The 18,055-nt window shown below is 41.8% G+C and overlaps 1 protein-coding gene across 5 annotated transcripts in view; it reads right to left on the bottom strand.

Moving 5' to 3' along the window:
- The window catches only part of Astn2 (astrotactin 2), a 987,955-nt gene that overhangs the window by 7,019 nt on the left and 962,881 nt on the right, over positions 1 to 18,055 (bottom strand). For 4 of the 5 annotated variants that reach the window (XM_057784267.1, XM_057784266.1, XM_057784268.1 and 1 more), the window contains 2 exons: positions 8,773 to 8,873; positions 7,036 to 7,219 (listed from right to left, as the gene is read on the bottom strand). In XM_057784267.1, coding sequence (XP_057640250.1) covers positions 7,036 to 7,219; positions 8,773 to 8,873 — 285 coding nt within the window. Of the gene's footprint in view, positions 1 to 7,035; positions 7,220 to 8,086; positions 8,287 to 8,772; positions 8,874 to 18,055 lie in introns of those variants that run through there. The other variant, XM_057784270.1, reaches the window with a different exon arrangement.

Below are 18,055 nucleotides of genomic sequence, written 5' to 3'. Positions count from 1 at the left end.
TATTCACTGACTAGTTTCTCAGTTTGACCCTGAACCCACATAGCATAGTTAACATGCCTCGGTCCTTGTCTTAGGAATGACAGACTTATATGCATGCCACCATACATACCAAGTATTTACACGGGTGCTAGGATCCAAACTCCAAACTTGTTTTCATACTTTCTTCTTGTGCAGTAAGCATCTTAAGTACTGAGTTATCTCCCCAAGTCCCTATTTGTGTGATTTTAGTGAAAGGAAGGGGCCTTACTTTACAGGGTAATGTCATCCAATGTGCCTCTGATGAGAAGTTCAGGACACCACCTAGTGTGGCAAAATTACCCAGGCACTGCACCCAAGAAAGAAGAGCACCACATTCATTGAGGCTCGATTCAGACCTCAAGGTCATGATAAAATTTCTCCTTCGGGGAAGTCTTGCAAAGCTTCCCAGCTATCTATCCCAGGCTTGTCCTTTGTCACTGACACATTGTAGTCAAACCATCCAAACCATAATGTATCATTTCTCAATTGTATACACATTTTGAAATACAGTGTATCACATAGAACAGGGTGATAGTTTGACATTGTAAGACTGTGTTTGGAATTTGGGTTTTGACTCATTAGTTATGAGACCTTGAAAATTTTGCATATTGGAGAACTTCTCTATTGTTTAACTGCCAATCTGCCATTCAGAAAGTCAGTGAAATATAAATGGCCAGGCTCATAATAGTTGCTCAGTTAGCATTTCCCAATTGTAAGAAGAAGGGATTAATAAACACAATTGACACAAATGGAGGGAATTGTCAGTCCTAAATTCTCAAAACACAGCAATGTTCTAGCGAAGGGCAGTGAAGGCAATGTAATACTACAAGTGCATCATGTAAACCAAAGAAAGAAGTAAGACAAGTGGGCAGGTGATTTGTGTATGTTCATTTTACTAGCAAAGATATCCAGTTGAATATAATAGGTAACTGGAATATGCAGGGATGCATTCTTATAGCCTCAAGATCAGAGGACTTCACCTAGCAACGTGTTTAGATATGTGTCAAGAAGAAGACACTCAACCAGTGTATTGCTAAAGGTGTGAGTAGGCAGAGGATGGCATACATATTTGGTAATCACAGCAGAGATCAGATATGAAGACAAGGTTGTAAATATAGATGTCACGAAATCCATGTCTATTCTCCTTTCCCAGAAATATCCATGGCTACTTTCATATCTGTCTATGGAAGGCTACATTCAGCCAATAATTTTGCCTCTGAAGCAGGGCTGGGGTGACGGTATTCATGCCTACAGAATTTCTACTTTGTATTTTGTGTACTCTGTATGATTGGTATGCTGTTAAATAAGTTGTACTTAGGTTGGAATGAAATAACAGTATTTCCACTTGGAAAACATGAATACACCAGCATATATTGAGCCTGTGTGGTAAACTGGAGCAATGACATCATGCTTTCATGGCTTCTTAATAGTTCACGAGATATACTTTCTAAATAAACCTCCATCAAAATTTAGCCTCAACCTCTTGCCCCAGCAGAAAGCCAGCATTTTCAGTAGATGTTATATCTGCAACATGTTAATAATTGAGAAAATATTTGCATTGGTTGGTTCTCCTCTTTGTTTCCTCATAAGAAATCATGAAATCTATTTTCTTCATTTTTTTCTTTCTTCAACATGGGGTCTCTCTATATGTATCACTATTTATTGCTGCTGTGATGAAATTACCAACTCCAAAAGCAACTTAGGGGACAGTTTATTTTGGCTTCCAACTCCAGAGGCTTTGAGTCCATAGTGGTGGAAAAGCGGAAAGCTTGGTAGTAGGAGCAGGAAGCCAAGAGATCACATCTCTATCACATACAGGAAGGAGAGAGAGAGAGAGAGAGAGAGAGAGAGAGAGAGGGAGAGGGAGAGGGAGAGGGAGAGGGAGAGGGAGAGGGAGAGGAGAGAGAGAGAGAGAGAGAGAGAGAGAGAGAGAGAGAGAGAGCAAGCAGGAAGTGGGGAGGCTATTAATCTTCAAAGTCTTCTGCTTTCAGCCATTACTCCCTCCAGCAGGGTTGTATCTTTGAAGGGTTCCACTGCCTGCTCACAACCACCACCAGTTAGGGACCAAGTATTCAAATGTATAAGCCACAGAGGTCACTTCCAATTTAAATCATAAAGCCGGGCGATGGTGGCGCACGCCTTTAATCCCAGCACTCGGGAGGCAGAGGCAGGCGGATCTTGTGAGTTCAAGACCAGCCTGGTCTACAGAGCTAGTTCCAGGACAGGCTCCAAAGCCACAGAGAAACCCTGTCTCGAAAAACCAAAAAAAAAAAAAAAAAAAAAAAAAAATTTAAATCATAATACCTGTGATTTGTTGTCCATGATGGGTTCTGACTTGAAATCTCAATCTCCCTGCCTCCGTTTCCTGGGTGCTGACATTAAAAGGGTGCACTACTAGGCGGGGCCATTAAGACTTGGCAAAGAGAGAGTTTCTTGAAGGCGTCAATACAATCTTGGAAGACTCTGGAGTATGTTTCTAGGTTCACTTACTCTCACTAAGAGTACAGTGGTGGTTGTGCCTGTTTTTCACAGATGAGGCAGAAGCATTTTTCTGCTAAGGTTGAGAAAGATTTCATGTTGAATCAAACCTGTGATAATTCTGTGATCTGTTAGAAATGTCTTCAATAGAAGAAAACATGACTGATGAAATAAAATCATTTCTTGCTCAGATAGACCAATTCTCTAAAACCAGATCCTTTCAAGGTTTTTTTTCTCCTCTCATTACCTTTTCATTCGAACAAACATAACCGAAAGTACAAGGAAGCTCAAGAGTGGTCAAGGATGCTCTGAGCAGAGGAAATTCTGGTCTCTGGCCACCTATGAGCTCAGTTTTTGAAGTCTCCTAATAGGAACCGTATGGTGGGACAGCTGGGTGTCAGCAGGTTTCCTCTGAGCAGCTGTGTGCAGTAACCTGCAGTTGTCCTGAGAAGCAGGCTCTGGGGAAAGTGACAGATTTATTAGGCCAAGGGAAGAGATGCCCTTTTGTCACAGAATTTTATGAGGTATGTAAACCCCAACTGCGGAAGGAGTTGAAGACATTTTGGGGTTGGAGATTATATAGGCTGTTGAGGGGAGCTGCGGGCTGTGTTCCTGCCGCCCCAGTTCCTGGTTGCCTGACTAGCTTATGCCCCGAAATAACAGCACACAAACTGTATTCTTTTAAACACTGTTTGGCCCATTAGCTCTAGCCCTTACTGGTTAATTCTCATATCCTGATCAACCCATCTCTAATAATCTGTGTAGCACCAGTCTTACCAGGAAAGATTCAGCATGTCTGACCTGGCGGCTTGCTTCATGGCGTCTGGCTCTGAGAGGAGCTGCCCTGCATCTGAGCTCACTTCCTCTTCCTCCCAGCATTCTGTTCTGTTTACTTCGCCTATCTAAATTTTGCCCTATCAGATGGGCCAAGGCAATTTCTTTATTGACCAATGAAATCCCACATCAATAGGCCAAGAGAATTCTAGCGGGGTTCATCTTGTGTCAACTCTTGGGAAATGCTCTTTTCTCCCCTGTCATCCTGGGTCCCCAGAAACAGAATGTCAAGTTATAGGCAAAATGACATTCGTGTTGTCTTCATTTTCTGGTTTTTGTGACATTCAGGAATTCCTGGTTCCTTGGCACCAGCTAGAAGAGACTTTAGAGTTAAACCCTTTTGCATTACAAATAAGGTCCAGAAAGGAGGTGGAATTGTTTCCAGGTCTTCCAGTAAATAGGTGGCAAAGCTAGGACATGAACCCTGTGCTCTTGGCCCAGACAAGTGTCTTGCCCTCTCTCCTTTACAGGCTGGTTCCGCACACTTGCTAACCTTGAAGAGGCAGAATAAATTTATTCAAATTGCTCTCTTAAAAGCCTTACATAACTTTGGGGTAAAGAACAAACTTCCGAGTAGGACTTCACAAAAGCCATCAAGACCTGGCCCTGGTCAAACTCTCCAGCCTTGGTGTTTTGATCCCCTCCCCTCTCACCTTGAACTCTCTGTTTCAGTGTTATTTATAGTTCCTGAATTCAGGATATATTTTCCTACCTCACCACCGCTCTCATTTTGCACTGGGTTTCTCCTGATGAAAGTCCGCCATCTCCCTTGCACCCGACAGGCTGTCCATTCTTTGATTTTAACCATTAGCTTCTCTTTCTCTGGCAGGGATGGATTCTCCTTGGGGTCTGGGTCTGTATTCGCTGCTCCGTCTACCTACACCTACAACCTTGTCATTAGCACGGATTTTTAGAGCAGCAACACTGGCACTACCCGATAGTGTGTTTGAAATGCAAACTCTGAGGTTCCTTCCGGCCCACTGAGTGGACAGGAATTTTACACGAATTTTACACATTAACATCTGAGACACTCTGCTGTGCACATCCTGCGTGCTTCTTACGGTATGCTATGCTAACTGCCTGCAGTTTATATTTTCTCCTCTGGATGCTAAGCTATGCACACAGCCTGAGCAGTTTTATTCACTCATTTTCAGCAAAGGGTCCGAGAAGTTATTCTATAAAATATATCTGTAAATTAGTTAATAAAGAGAAATCTGGAATGCTTTAATATCTAGAAGGTCACACCATTCTTTTGACCTTAGAGTTCTTGATGCTGTTATTTCCAAATGAAATCTTGAGAGCACAGAGAGAATTGAGGAACACTCGTGGTTTCATGGATGTGGAAGTACAGAGAAGACATTTTGAAGGCAGGCTGTATTAGAATGAATCCATAATCATCTGTGCACATACTCAGAGCAGCATTCTACTATCCAATTAACCCCCACGTAATAATTTAGCATCTACTTCCAAAAGTGAGTAAGGCATAAAAGATCATTAACTGTGGATAACTTGCTTTGTGGTAGGGAGGAGAGGTGATACATTAGCAAACACAGAAGCCAATTAGCTACTACAACTAGTGAGTGCAGCATAGAGAATGAAAATACTATGTGGCCGTTTAGAAAAAATGTCTTAGGGAATGTCATTCTAGTTACAACCTGGGGTTCTGCAGAATGTAGGAAAATAATTCTACCACTAACAAGAGAGAGAGACAGAGAGAGAGAGAGAGAGAGAGAGAGAGAGAGAGAGAGAGAGAGAGAGTTTACCCTGATCATCTTATAAAAAAGCTAGCTGAAGAACAGAACAAGACAGGCCCCTTTGATTCTTCCAGACATGCCAGTGTGTTTCAAATCGCTTCTCAGGGATCTAGAGAGAACAGAGAAGGAGGACGCTGGGAGACATGTATAAGAGCGATGGTTGGGGACTGAATGTCTAAGGTTAGCTGGTTATCACTGTCCGTTACCGAATACGTAGCCTTGTGTCTAAGGGTACTGAGAAGGCTTTTCTGGGAAATTTATGTCCTCAAGGGTCATAAAGAATGCTGGTGGGTTATAAAGAGAGAAGTGGGGCTCTGTCTTGTTTCTACCCAAACTCTTTGAGTCTTGTGGGAAAGCCCAACAAAGCTGAAAGCCTTCCTATGCCCATGGGTAAAATGGCACTAAGGAGACTCAGGCACTTTTCATCCAAGCCCCTGGACTGCTTCTGACCGGTCTTCCACTTGCTCTTATCTACAGAAACTTCTTTTCATGTGAAAAGAAAAAAGTTGTAGTCCAGGACCCAACAGAGCTATAAGACCCACTGCAGGGAGAGATCTCTTTATCCTTTGAACAAGTGTTCATCAAATCTCATAGCATTCCAGAATGGCCTCAAATTCATCTCAGCATGAGAGTTCCAGGCAACTTTGGCCACTATGTACAACTCTGTGTAACTCTAGGAAGTTCACTTTGACCACGTGGTATCTCCAGTCATCATCACTGAAACACGGGAATAATTATTCTGTGGGGGACATTTTGAAGCTTTTCAAAGAATGGACTGCTGCCCACTAAGTACTTCAGAAAGTAACACGTTTCTCGCTGCTGCTACTTGATGACTGTCTGAATACTGCCCCCAGCACTCTGGGACTGCAACCTCAGCAGTCTGTAGAGGCCTCACAGCCTCCTGGTGCTTCTTGCTTCCAGCTGGGCCAGAGGAATCCTTCTCCCTGTGAGTTCTGATAATACTGTCCTCACACTCCTGTGAAGCACACTTGGGAAGTTGCCCATCACCTCAAGGAGATAAGCTGAACTCCTGGACCCTACTTCAGGGGCATTCAAAGCTTGGCTCCTGTTGACCTCTCCTCTCCTGCTGCTAAGCCTTTTGTCCCATATGCTCAGAAATCCTTTAGTGCCTCCCAACAGACTGCTCACCTAAAGTTTAGAAAGAATTCCTGTGGGGCAGGGGAAAGGATTTAGATTGGTACTTCAGAAGATCCAAGATCCCACGTTAAATAGCAGTGAGCCACATTTGAAACGTACTTAGATTCCTCATTCATTATTTTCCCTCCCCCAAGGATGCTGTTCCTTTTAAAAATAATACATTTTATACAATATATTTTGATCAAATTCTTTCTCCTTCTCAACTCTTCCTAGATTCTATCTCCCTACTCACCCAACTTCTTGTTCTGTCCTTGACACCTTTTTTTTCTTTCTTTTTTTTTTTTTTTTTTTTTTTTTGATTTTTCAAGACAGGGTTTCTTGGTAGCTTTTGGTTCCTGTCCTGGAACTAGCTCTTTTAGACCAGGCTGGCCTTGAACTCACAAAGATTGCCTGCCTCTGCCTTCCGAGTGCTGGGATTAAAGGTGTGTGCCACCACCGCCTGGCTTCCTTGACACTTCTTTTGAACATAGAATTGAAAATATGCTTCTTTTGTTCCATTTTTTTGTTGTTCTAGTATCTTGAGTTATTTTATTAGTGATTAGGATAACTTTTCTGTTACAGATAGCACTGGTTTTTGCTCTATAAGAAGTCATAGTGTTATCTATTCTAACACGTTTCCAGAAAGCAGCCATCTATTCCTGCTCCCCTCCTGTATCCTGGCATGACTGTGTTCATCAGCGCCTACCTTTCTTTATTTGATACAGTCCATTGTCAGCGTAGATAAAGAAGGTCCAGGAAAATCAACAAGAGGCAAAAAGCCTTTGGTCCTGCACCCCCACTCCGAAATCCATACCTGGGTCCTAGCTCATCCTCACTCCTCCAGACAAAGTCGCCAAACTTCTCATAGTGAGAGTTGTAGTGGTGCTGGACCCGGAAGAGCATGGAGGCAGAGACCTCCATCAGTGTGTTGTAAGCTGTCTGCTGTTCTTTGCCACTGGTGTAACCATTGTATAGATTGTAGATCTTGTCTGCGATCTCTGAGGGAGGAGAAGCACAGAGCACATGATTGGCAGTAGAGGAAAAAGGGGTAACGGATATGCTTCACAAAAAGCAAGGCATAGCTGGGTGGTCCTTGTGGTAGAGGAATCTCCATTGCATTTGAAATATGTCATTGGTTAGTTGAATTTAGTTTTCCCATGTCTAACTAAAGAGAAGGACAGGTGCACTGAATGAACTAAGTTAGAAAATGAATGCAAAGTGCTTAGTGCGGGGCTAGGCAGAAAGTTAGCACGTAGAGTCTAAGCTCAACTGAAGGTAATACCTCTGTGCTAAGGAAACTCACAGAGATGCTAAGCCTCAAATACATTCTTGCCTTCTCTCAATATCTTCCTTCTGCTTCACATCTGAAGTGTTCCCAGTGTGTTTCTGCAGCCAGGTCTGACAGATCTCTGTTCATGAGCCTTGTAACAGAAGTCCAGATGCTTCAATATTGCCTTTCAGGGCCATTCCCAGTCCTCCGAACTCCAATTAGCCAATGTGATTTCAATGCATCATGATTAGAGGGCATATTCCTTCAGCTCTGAAGGCTCTGACCAAAATTTGTGTGTGTCCCCTCTTCATTATTAGCTTTAACTGACCTCAGAGAATCTAAGGCACTTGGAGTTAGCATAAGAAAAACACCTAATTTGTATTATTTTCTGCTCCAATTTTTTAACAGTGTATGCATTGTTTAAAATAATATAGAAACTATCCAGAAAACATCACAAGTCTATTTGTCTGAAGGCTCAGGAGCTCATTGGCTCCTCTTGTGTACTAGCACATAAACCATTATTACTAATTTCTTTGCTAAATCAATAAAAGTTTGTGTCTCTCCATCAACAAGAAAGGGTACAAACTCGCCTCTACTACATTGATTGGACCAGTTCCTTGGACAAATGTCTGCACAATGTAAGGCACTAGGACCTATAGCTACCACCACCGTTTCCCAGTCTACATATAAAAACTATATTTACATATTGCCAAAGTATATTGTCAGTTTGATTGACTACTGTATTAGTTTTAGATGTTCTTATCTAGTGTTTTCAACTTCATGGATCAGGAGAAGCTAAAAATAAAACAAAAACAAGTTTAATTTTATATGTTAAATCAGATTAATGGATACCAGTGGCTGTCCAGGCTTGAAAGTTCCTATTGTATGGAATGGAACAGTGTGCTATGACAAGATAATGTCACCAGGGGTATAAAAGGATAAAATAGTCTTCAAAGTGTCACTGACTTGCTAGCTCTGACTTACATAATATATATATATATATATATATATATATATATATATATATATATATATAAACTGGTAAGCTACTATGGCTAGAATACTTACTTACCCCTACCTATGGCTGAGCAAGTCTGACTATTAGTAAAGATAATGGTAGTCCATCTCAATTTGTTCTTCCTTTATTATGATAAATTAATTCTATGTTATTTCATTCCCCTGCCTCTCCTCTCTCACTGTGGTAGTTAGTGACTTTTGGGTACAGAACTTAGAGACAAAAACATGGAACTTCCCCGGCAAAGGCAGAAATGAGCCACCAACCTTCTGCCTTGTTGTCATCCACTAGTGGACAAGCTGTCCTTAGAGTCACTGTGCTGAGCTCCGAGTGCCTCCCTCGAGTATCCACAGCATACAGAGTGAACCTGTAACACAGCAAGGCAACACCAGAGTGAGACTTTTCAGAAGGACCCAGGGACTGAAAGGAAAAACAAAAAGCCATGGCCACAAGGGAAGTTCCTGAGAACTCAGGGGTGTGTAAGCTGCTAGAAGATTGTTTTAAAAATAACAACAATTTCAAAATTATCAAGTGTTAAATGCCTGTTGAGCTCTGTGCATTTAGTCTCCTAATTTGCAGTTAGACAAACCTGAAAGACAGAGATATACCATGAATCATCTTTCACATTGAGGATACTAGACCTTAAAATGTCCAAGATCTTTTCTTGGAATGATTGTGATTGTTATTGAAGGCAGAATAGAGGTCTGGATCCTAACAGCATGAGTCTAGGGTATGAGAAGTAATCCTCATTGACAGACTGTTGGATGAATATGCTCATTTACATTCAATATATTCATTGATTAGTTCATTCATTCATTTGTTCATTCATTTTAAAATTACTTACTGAGATCTGGGTCCTGGGAATTACTTTGGGAAGCTAACTTTTTGAACAAGAAATCAAGCATAACATCAATCAAAAGCTAAAACAACAAAATCCCCAACAGAACAACCAAATGAGGGCAAATGTGATGAAAAATACGGCAAGTTTCCTTGGAAAAGAGCAAGTGGGAGTGTGGGCTGCAAGAGCTTTTAGGAGAAGATAGTCTCTGGGTGCCTTTCTAAGTAATGAAAGTTTTAGCTAAGCTCTGGACAACGAGAAAGAAATGATGTATGAATGGAACATGAGGCAAAGAACATTGCAAGCTCAGCAAATGCGAAAGAACTGTAAAGGAATATTTGTAAATGCAAAGGCCCCGAGTAAAGACCAGATGGAGGAATAGGCAGCTGGGGTAGCCAAGACAAAGTCAACTGAGAAGGAAGGATATCAGAAGCCATGACAAGAAATTTGGAAATTATTCTAGCTACAAGGCAGGTCCCCACATTCTCAGTTTTTTCATCTAAAACTCTATGCTACCTAGGTGGAATTCAGCTCAGCCTGTGGTCTGAGCAAGATAGAACTAGTCACACCAGGCCTGGTGGATTGAGAGAACAGAGCTCCTTTGAGAGAAGCATCTGTGAACCTCGAGGAGGTCCTATGGCCCTTACTCTCTTCAGGTCTGAACACTGCAGCTTACATGAAGTAAAGGAAGGAGATGAAAATACATTTTAAAGATGGCAATAGAAGAATGTCAAATAGCATGAAATATCTTGGGGTAACTCTAACCAAACAAGTGAAAGACCTGTATTACAAAAACTTTAAATATTTGAAGAAAGAAATTAAAAAGACACCAAAAAAATGGAAAGATCTCCTATGCTCTTGGATAGGTAGAATTAATATAGTAAAAATGGCGATCTTACCAAAAGCAATCTACAGATTCAATGCAATTCCCAGCAAAATCCCAGCAAAATTCATCACAGACCTTAAAGAACTATGCTCAACTTCATATGGAAAAACAAAAAACCCATGATAGCCAAAGCAATCCTGCACAATAAAGAAACTTCTGGACCCATCAACATCCCTGAATTCAAACTAAGTCCAAATGAATCAAAGACCTCAACACAAAGTCAACCACACTTGAACCTTAGAGAAGAGAAAGTGGGAAGTACACTTGAATGCATTGGCACATGAGACCACTTCCTAAATATAACCCCAGCAGCATAGACACTGAGAGCAACAATTAATAAATGGGAACTCCTGAAACTGAGAAGCTTCTGTAAAGTGAAGGACACAGTCAACAAGACAAAACGGCAGAATGGAAATCAGTATGGTGATTTCTCAGAAATCTATAATCTACTTCAAGACCCAGCAACACCACATTTGGTCATATACCCAAAGGCTAGTCAATCATACCACACGGGCATGTGCTAAACTGTGTTCATAGCAGAATTATTCACAATAGTCAGAACCTGGAAACAACCTAAATGCCCATCAACCAAAGAATGGATAAAGAAAATATGGTACACTGACAGAGGCACTGGGATTCGTCTCTACTGCATGCACTGACTTTTTGGGATCCTACTCTCTTTGGATGTTTACCATGCTCAGCCTAGATGTAGTGGGGAGGGCCTTGAACTTTCCATAAGGCAATGTGCCTTACCCTCTCTTAGGATTAGCGGGAGTGGGGTGGGAGGGTATAGGGAGGGGATGGGAGGAGAAGAAGGAGTGGGAATTTGGATTGGTATTTTTTTAAGTAATAAAAACATAAAAAATAAAAACAAAAAAAGAAAATATGGTACATTTACACAATGGAGTACTACTCAAAGGTAAAAAATAATGAAATCTTGAAACTTGCAGGCAAATGGATGAATATAGAAAAACCATACTGAGTGCCATAACCTAGACCCAGAAAGGCAAATATCATTTGTGCTCACTCATAAGTGGCTTTCGGACATAAAACAAAATAAAATCAGCTTACAATCCACAACCCCAGAGAAATTAGACAATGAAGAAGACCCTAAGAGAGATACACATGGATCTTAGTAGGAGGGAAAAACAGACAAGGTCTCCTTAGTAAATTGGGAACATGGGGGTCATGGGACAGGGTAGAAGGGGAGAAGGGAAGAAGAGAGGGGAGCATAGAAAAATAAATAGTGCAATAAAAACAATAATATATAATTAATAAAAAAAAGTGGCAAAAGAGAAGGTTTATGGATATGAGAGAGCCCACTTAGTTATGCTCCTGTTCTCTACCAGAAGAACAGGCAGATGTGTGTTTAGTGGTTCCCTATGTTCAGTGGAAAGGCCTGAGTCCTACTCCCCCTATTTGCATTCTTGTTTCCTCGGCACCCCAGTAGAGCTCATGCTATAGAATGGACTTGGTGCCATGACTATGAAGCTGCAGAACAGTTAGTCCTGATTGACTGTGCATATTGGGCACTTAATAAACATACACGCCTTGCACAAATTTATTATCACATAATTTATTATCACATAATATGGTTCAAGTACTGAGCTAAACTTTTAATAACCAAGTAATTCTAAAGGATATGTCCAATTAACCTCTTTATTTTATACTCGAGACCCAGAAAGGAAAGGCACCTTTCCCAGAATTACACAGTGATTACCAAGACTGACAATTTAACCTAGATTTGTTTGACTTCAAAGTCCATGACTGAAACTGCTGCCAACTATTGTCTTCTGGATCCAGATCCTCAGATATCGACTATGTACAGACAAGATTCTAAGTAGGTACATTTGTGGAACCCCAGCTATGCTAAGGCAGTGCCACCTCAGATGTCTGTTTAGTTTTATCAAACCATTCTAAAATAACCAATGCTTATAATCTCCCTGTTTCAGGAGATGAGATCTAAGGTAGAATAATAAGCAATCTGTCCAGAGTCACAGTTTTGAGAGTAAAAGAGGCAAGCCTGTGGTCTGCTGTAGTGCAGACTTTTTGCTCTGAGTTACTCTCTTCGCCTTCAGTTCCAACATTCACTGGCTGACCCCGTCTGGACTTGATCTACCTAGGCCCTCCCAGCTTTGACACTCCATGATCCTTGTTTGCATACAAGGGTCAGTGAATAGCCACCTCTCAGTACAAAGGAAAACGTTGATATTAGGGAAAGGAGCCTGGTTTTAGAGATGACAAGACACACTTTACTCCAGGTCCGTACCTTGTGCTGTGTCTTTGGGCAAGTCGCTTTCTATTTTTGAGCCTACTTTATCCCTGTGTTCCAAGTGTCAGTGGCAGGTAGATTTATTCATCCCTCAGGTTCAGTGTTGTTAGTCACAAAAATTAAGTGCCCTCTGGAAAGCCATGCAGAGGGGCAGGGATAAGATAAAGAAGAAACTCTGGAGCTAGATATGCTGAAATACTCTGGAGGCGGAGGCAGGAGGATTTGGGCTCAAAGCTAACCTGGTCTAGATTGTCACTCTGAGGCTATCCCTGGTAGCATAGTAAGATCCTGAGGGAAAAAAAATTAAAAAAAAAATAAAGAGAACAGAAGAAAACCTTCTTCACAAAATGACGAAAGCAAAAAGAAGAAACAAACTCTGGAAATTGAGACTAGGCAATTTACCAAGTCAAAAGGAAAGATCTGTATTGGAAAATGCCAGGTAAGCCCTCTCCATCTGCACGGCAGCTCATCTAGAAGCTGCTGAAGGTAGGGCTCCAATCACACAGCCCATAGATACAGCAAGTGTGCAGCTCAGCATGCCTGTTTGCATCACTGAACACAGCACAAGTCACTCAATGTGTGTATGAATCAGTGAACTTAAAAAAACTGCATCTCATTCCACACTTGCAGTTTCCCCACCAACAGAATGGAAAAAATTTACAGCACATGGTTATCTCCAGGGTTACAAGGAATGAGGCATGAAGAATGGCTTGCAGTTGCAGACTTTTATAAAGACCGTGTATACAGTAATAATCTGTGCAAGAATACACATTTTTGAAAAGTATTTTATTTGAGCATGAATAGAAGATATAGTGCAACGGAAGAACAGTTAGACAGTTGTCATGAGTGCTTAGAAGCCTCAAGGCAGAAGATTAAGAAGATGTGTAAGGCTTCTTTCTCATTGGCCATTTATATTTCCATGACGCTCTGTTTTCTTTGCTTCTTTAAGCAGTGTCAATAATACCATGCTGGTGAAGAAGTCTTAAAGATGTTTTGTTTTTGCAGTGATGGCAATTGAATCCAGGTCTTGTATATGATAGGCCAGTACTGAACCACTGAGTTATACCCCACATCATCCCAAATCCATCCTGAAGAGTGAAAGGTGGGTAGGAACCTCATATTTTCCATCTGAAGGAAGAAAATTCTTTAGGAAGCTGTATTACCATCGCTGACTCTCAGCTTTCTCCTGTGTAGAATATGGTGACACAGGTTGAGGACCAGGACTGAATAAGATGTCATAACACTAAGCATGCTTTAATCATGGGTCCTTAAAGAGTAGTTTTGACTTTTCCTATTATAGTAACTAAACATGTCAGCAAAAGGACCAAAGAGAGGAAGCCTTAGGCCACCCTGTTTGATGTGTGTGTCAGAGTGGTGGGGCAGGGAATGGGAGAGCAAAGGAAGGTATCAACCTCACAGGTCTGGGTCAAAAGTCATAAGGCCATGAGCTTTCTGCTTGTCTTGGCTGTAATTGCAGAACTGCTCCACAAACACATCTGAAATCTGTTAGGAAGTCAGGCAGGGGCGGGGGCATTCTTCCTTACAGGGAGAAAGTGCCAGGGTTTGTTTGAGAGGGAGAATAGCCCAGCACACAGTCAGACTTCTACGCTTCCCAGGGATTACAAAAGCATCATCTCCATGCTGATTGGTTCTATTATGCTCCCTGTCAAGCAGAGTGGAGCTCAGTAATACAATGGAGGGAAAACCATCTAGCTCCATCCTGTCGCTTTGAATCCTCATTTCATAGATGGCAAAAGGAAGGCTGAAACGAGAAATAAATTCCGCAGGGAATCCACAGCGACTAAGTTCAAAATGAAGACCCCAGCCCCTCCGGGTCATCCTTCAGTGTCCTGAAGTATCGTAAACAAGTGGTCAACTTAGGTCTATGTACCAGTTTTGGCGGTAATAGAAATGGATCTAAGAGTGAAGTTTGCCATAGATTTCATAGGAACTGGAAGCTCTAGGCTCAAACCATCGCTCCTCCAAGTACTGACCTTGTTTCAGGAAAATCATCCGTCTATGTGGTTGAAAGCCAGAGTCTGAGTACACCATTTCCAGATTGTACTGTGGTATCTTAAGTACCTTAAAGTAACAGGGTCATCTGCATGAAGAATCCACTGTGAAACAAAGGGATTTGCTTGAGCTGACTACTCACATGCCAAAGGTTTTTCTGTGTTTCTTCAGCATCAGGACAGTGCCACCCTCTTGATCCTGCCGTCATCTCCAGAATGATTTATCATTCTCAGCTATGGCTCTTTAATGTTCACTTATTTGCTCAACTGCACCCTTTCTCTGAACCCAAGGAAAGACTTGGCTAGAAGGTCTAGTTTTATTTGCCGATATTAGCTTCCCAGGTAGGGTGGATCTGACAGCCAGCTGATCCAGGAGATGGAGGCCACCTTTTTGCTTTCTGTTTTCCAGATCCAACGCTGGTTAGTCCAGGAGCTTCCCAGATAGGACGGATCTGATGGCTGGCTGGTTCAGGAGTTTCTCAAGTAGGGTGAATCTGATGGCTGGCTGGTCCAGGAGATGGATGCGTTTTTGTCTTTGTAGGTGTTGAATCTTCTGTCTGAGTCACTTTTCTTCTTTGTCCTTGAAGCATTCTTCAGACTTTATGCCTTCCAGGAAGTCTGTTTCTTACCCATCGAAAAAGATGCAGGGCCTGCATAGCTCTCTACTTATCCTTAAGTTTGTGTCTTCCAGACATGACAGCTCTCTGTCAATACTTAAACCTACTAACTCAACAATCATCAAATACTAGCCAGAATGAGTGACTTCTATCTCATGCTATTAAAGGCAAAGCCCTTGTCTGGAAATGAATTTTTCTATCTGTCAAATGAAGAAAAGATGATTAGATTGAGGGGTTCTAGGGAAAAGTAGAAGGAAGTTGGTAATTTGGTTTTCACAGAGAGTTCCCTGTTTATTAGACTTGTGTAGATTTATTGCAACTTACTCACCTATAAATTAGAAATCATAACGTTAAAACCTCCCATGGGGAGGGAAACTGGTTTACAGCCAAAAGTGGTAGAGAGCACGCTGGCCTGACATCCAGCATGTACTAAGTAATCAATGAACAATAGCCCTTGGTATTGTTATCACTGACTGATATTATTTTGCTTCTTTCCAAGGCTCTGATTTCAACCCCACCTGGAGGGAGAAGCCATCCTGGAGATCAGAGGTAGATGTAGGATGAGTTGTTGCAGGTCCCATTCAAGACCCCCAGACCTCCTAGAGCAGGGCGAGAGAATGAAACTGAGAAGTTAATTGGCGGTGAGAGCTTCTCATGAATCTGACAGGGGGTAAGAGCAGGGAGGGAGCCCCAGAGGCCGATGTCAGCCTCATGTCCCCTAGAGTCCACGAGAATGTATTTGAAGTCTCAGAGCCAACGCCTGCTCTTCCCCAGCCACCACATGATTTCGGCGTTCTGGGGAGGCAAAAGTCTCTTTGCTGATTTGAAGGGAAACAGATGTTTCCAGGCCAGAGGCCCCAGTCTTATAAAATGTTCCTTCCCCAGACAAGGCTTTGGCAAACAACTTCCCATTAGCTCACACCAACCCCTTCACCTCTCTCCCCTTAGCCCTCTATCTCCCCACCCCCATTGCCGTGGCTTTACACCCTGCCTTCCCAACACAATGGGGTGGTGGGGAAAACACGAGAGTTCCAAGAACAGATCTGCTCTAAGCAGCTGGACTTGAGTCAATCCTAACTACCCTTCTGTGAATCTCAGCCTCAAGGCTCCGCAGTAGGAGATGGAGGCAATATAACCTATGAAGGTGGGTGCAGTCTGATAGTCTAGGTTCAGAGGATTTTCTTCTCAGATAGAGCTGTTGTTATCCCATCCAGAATGTCCTTCATGTGAGTCTCCTACGAAGAGCATGGACTTGTAAATTAAATTATTCTAGTTTTCAGTCTGAGCTGCACCAGTTACCGCACTAGTGATACACTTTGTTTTCTGTATCTATAAGATGGGAACCAAAGTTCAACCTTATGAGTTATAAAAAAAGGAAACTAGAATTCAATCTACTTAACCATAGTTTAGAACACTTATGAAAGGAACACTGTACTTTCTCCTTTGCTAACCTTCGTAGTGTCCACATCATCCAAAGAGTAAGCGTGGAGCAATGTTTGCAATTGAATGCTGTAGGAAGAGTGTCTTACTCCCACGATGGCAGTGAGACAGGGAGTACAGGGGCTGGAATGGGCTCTGGTACATGACTATTTGGGTTCAAATGTTCGTTCTACAAACTAGCATACTTAAGACATTAGGCATGTCAAGTATCCCCTCTTTTCTTCAAAACATGAATGATTATATTCACACCAGAGAGATACTGTAACTGAAGCAGTGCCTGGTATATGGTATGGACTAAGTGTGCATGAAGTGTGTATTTAAATTATTAATATTTTTAAGGATGAAATATGTTCTATCCTGGAAATATGTTTAACCTAGGGTTTGGAGTTTGCTCAAGAGTGCTTTAATCAGAAGGGCATAATGGTAGAGACGCTGTGTGATGACTGTGTCTGTTGTACAAGAAATGGACCTTCCTTCTGCTCACTAAGGCATCTCACTTGGAATCCTGAGCCTCTAATAAGAAATCTAAATGCTGCCCCTAGATTAGAAGGAAGCCAAGTAAGGCTGTGGTGGTGCATGCCTTTAATCCTAGCACTCAGAAGGCAGAGGCAGGTGGATCTCTGTGATTTTGACGCTAGCCTGGTCTACATGAGCTAGTTCCAGGACAGGTTCCAAAGCTACAGAGAAACCCTGTCTCTAACCCCCTCCCCTTTCAAGAAAGAGAAGGAAGCCAAGACACATAAAGAGGTTGCGTTGTGAACCTTAGTCATTTTGGGGCCTGGGAAACTTAGATCATTTGATCCCAAGGACTTGAGTCAACATAAGCTGAATTAGTTGTACCTAAGGTGCCACATTTCATGAAGACTAAAGAGCCCAACTTGTATATGGACTGAAGTTTAGAATTAAAAAATTCATGTGCAGGACAAAATAGTTGTACAAAGCTTCAAAGTTTAGGAGGCCTTTGTTAAATCATAAATAGTAACTGTGACAACATACAAGCATGGAGAGCATATTGGAAGCCACACTTGACTTTCTGTCCACATTTAAAATAATGCTTTAATGGAAAACAGTTTCTTTCTTTCTTTTTTTAAAGAAGTGCTTTCTACGTCTGCCTTCATACTAGAGGAAGAAACAGGAGTGACTGACAACAACCATAGATCTTAGAGTCTGTGCTTATAGGTCCTAGAAACAAGGAGAACATTTATAGACCCTGATGGAGGATTATGGGAGTATTTAGGGAAATAGTTTTGCTTACATTCCCCCATTTGATCCCAGAGTTACAAATTGTTCCCATTGAACACATAGACTCAGAGTGTTCAGGCAACTGGTCCGAGGTCATAGCTATTCTAACATAACGGTACCTGTTGGCTGAATGCCTAAACATCAGTTTTAAAACTGATTCTGAATCAGTAGCATAGATTTGGGAAAGTTTTGGACATGAAGACTGTTGTTCAAATAGTCTTGAGTGGGTGCCAGAATGCAGA

This window comes from Chionomys nivalis, chromosome 11 (assembly GCF_950005125.1).
Source record: "Chionomys nivalis chromosome 11, mChiNiv1.1, whole genome shotgun sequence".
NCBI lineage: Eukaryota > Metazoa > Chordata > Mammalia > Rodentia > Cricetidae > Chionomys > Chionomys nivalis.
This window is presented reverse-complemented; position numbering and strand designations above follow the sequence as displayed.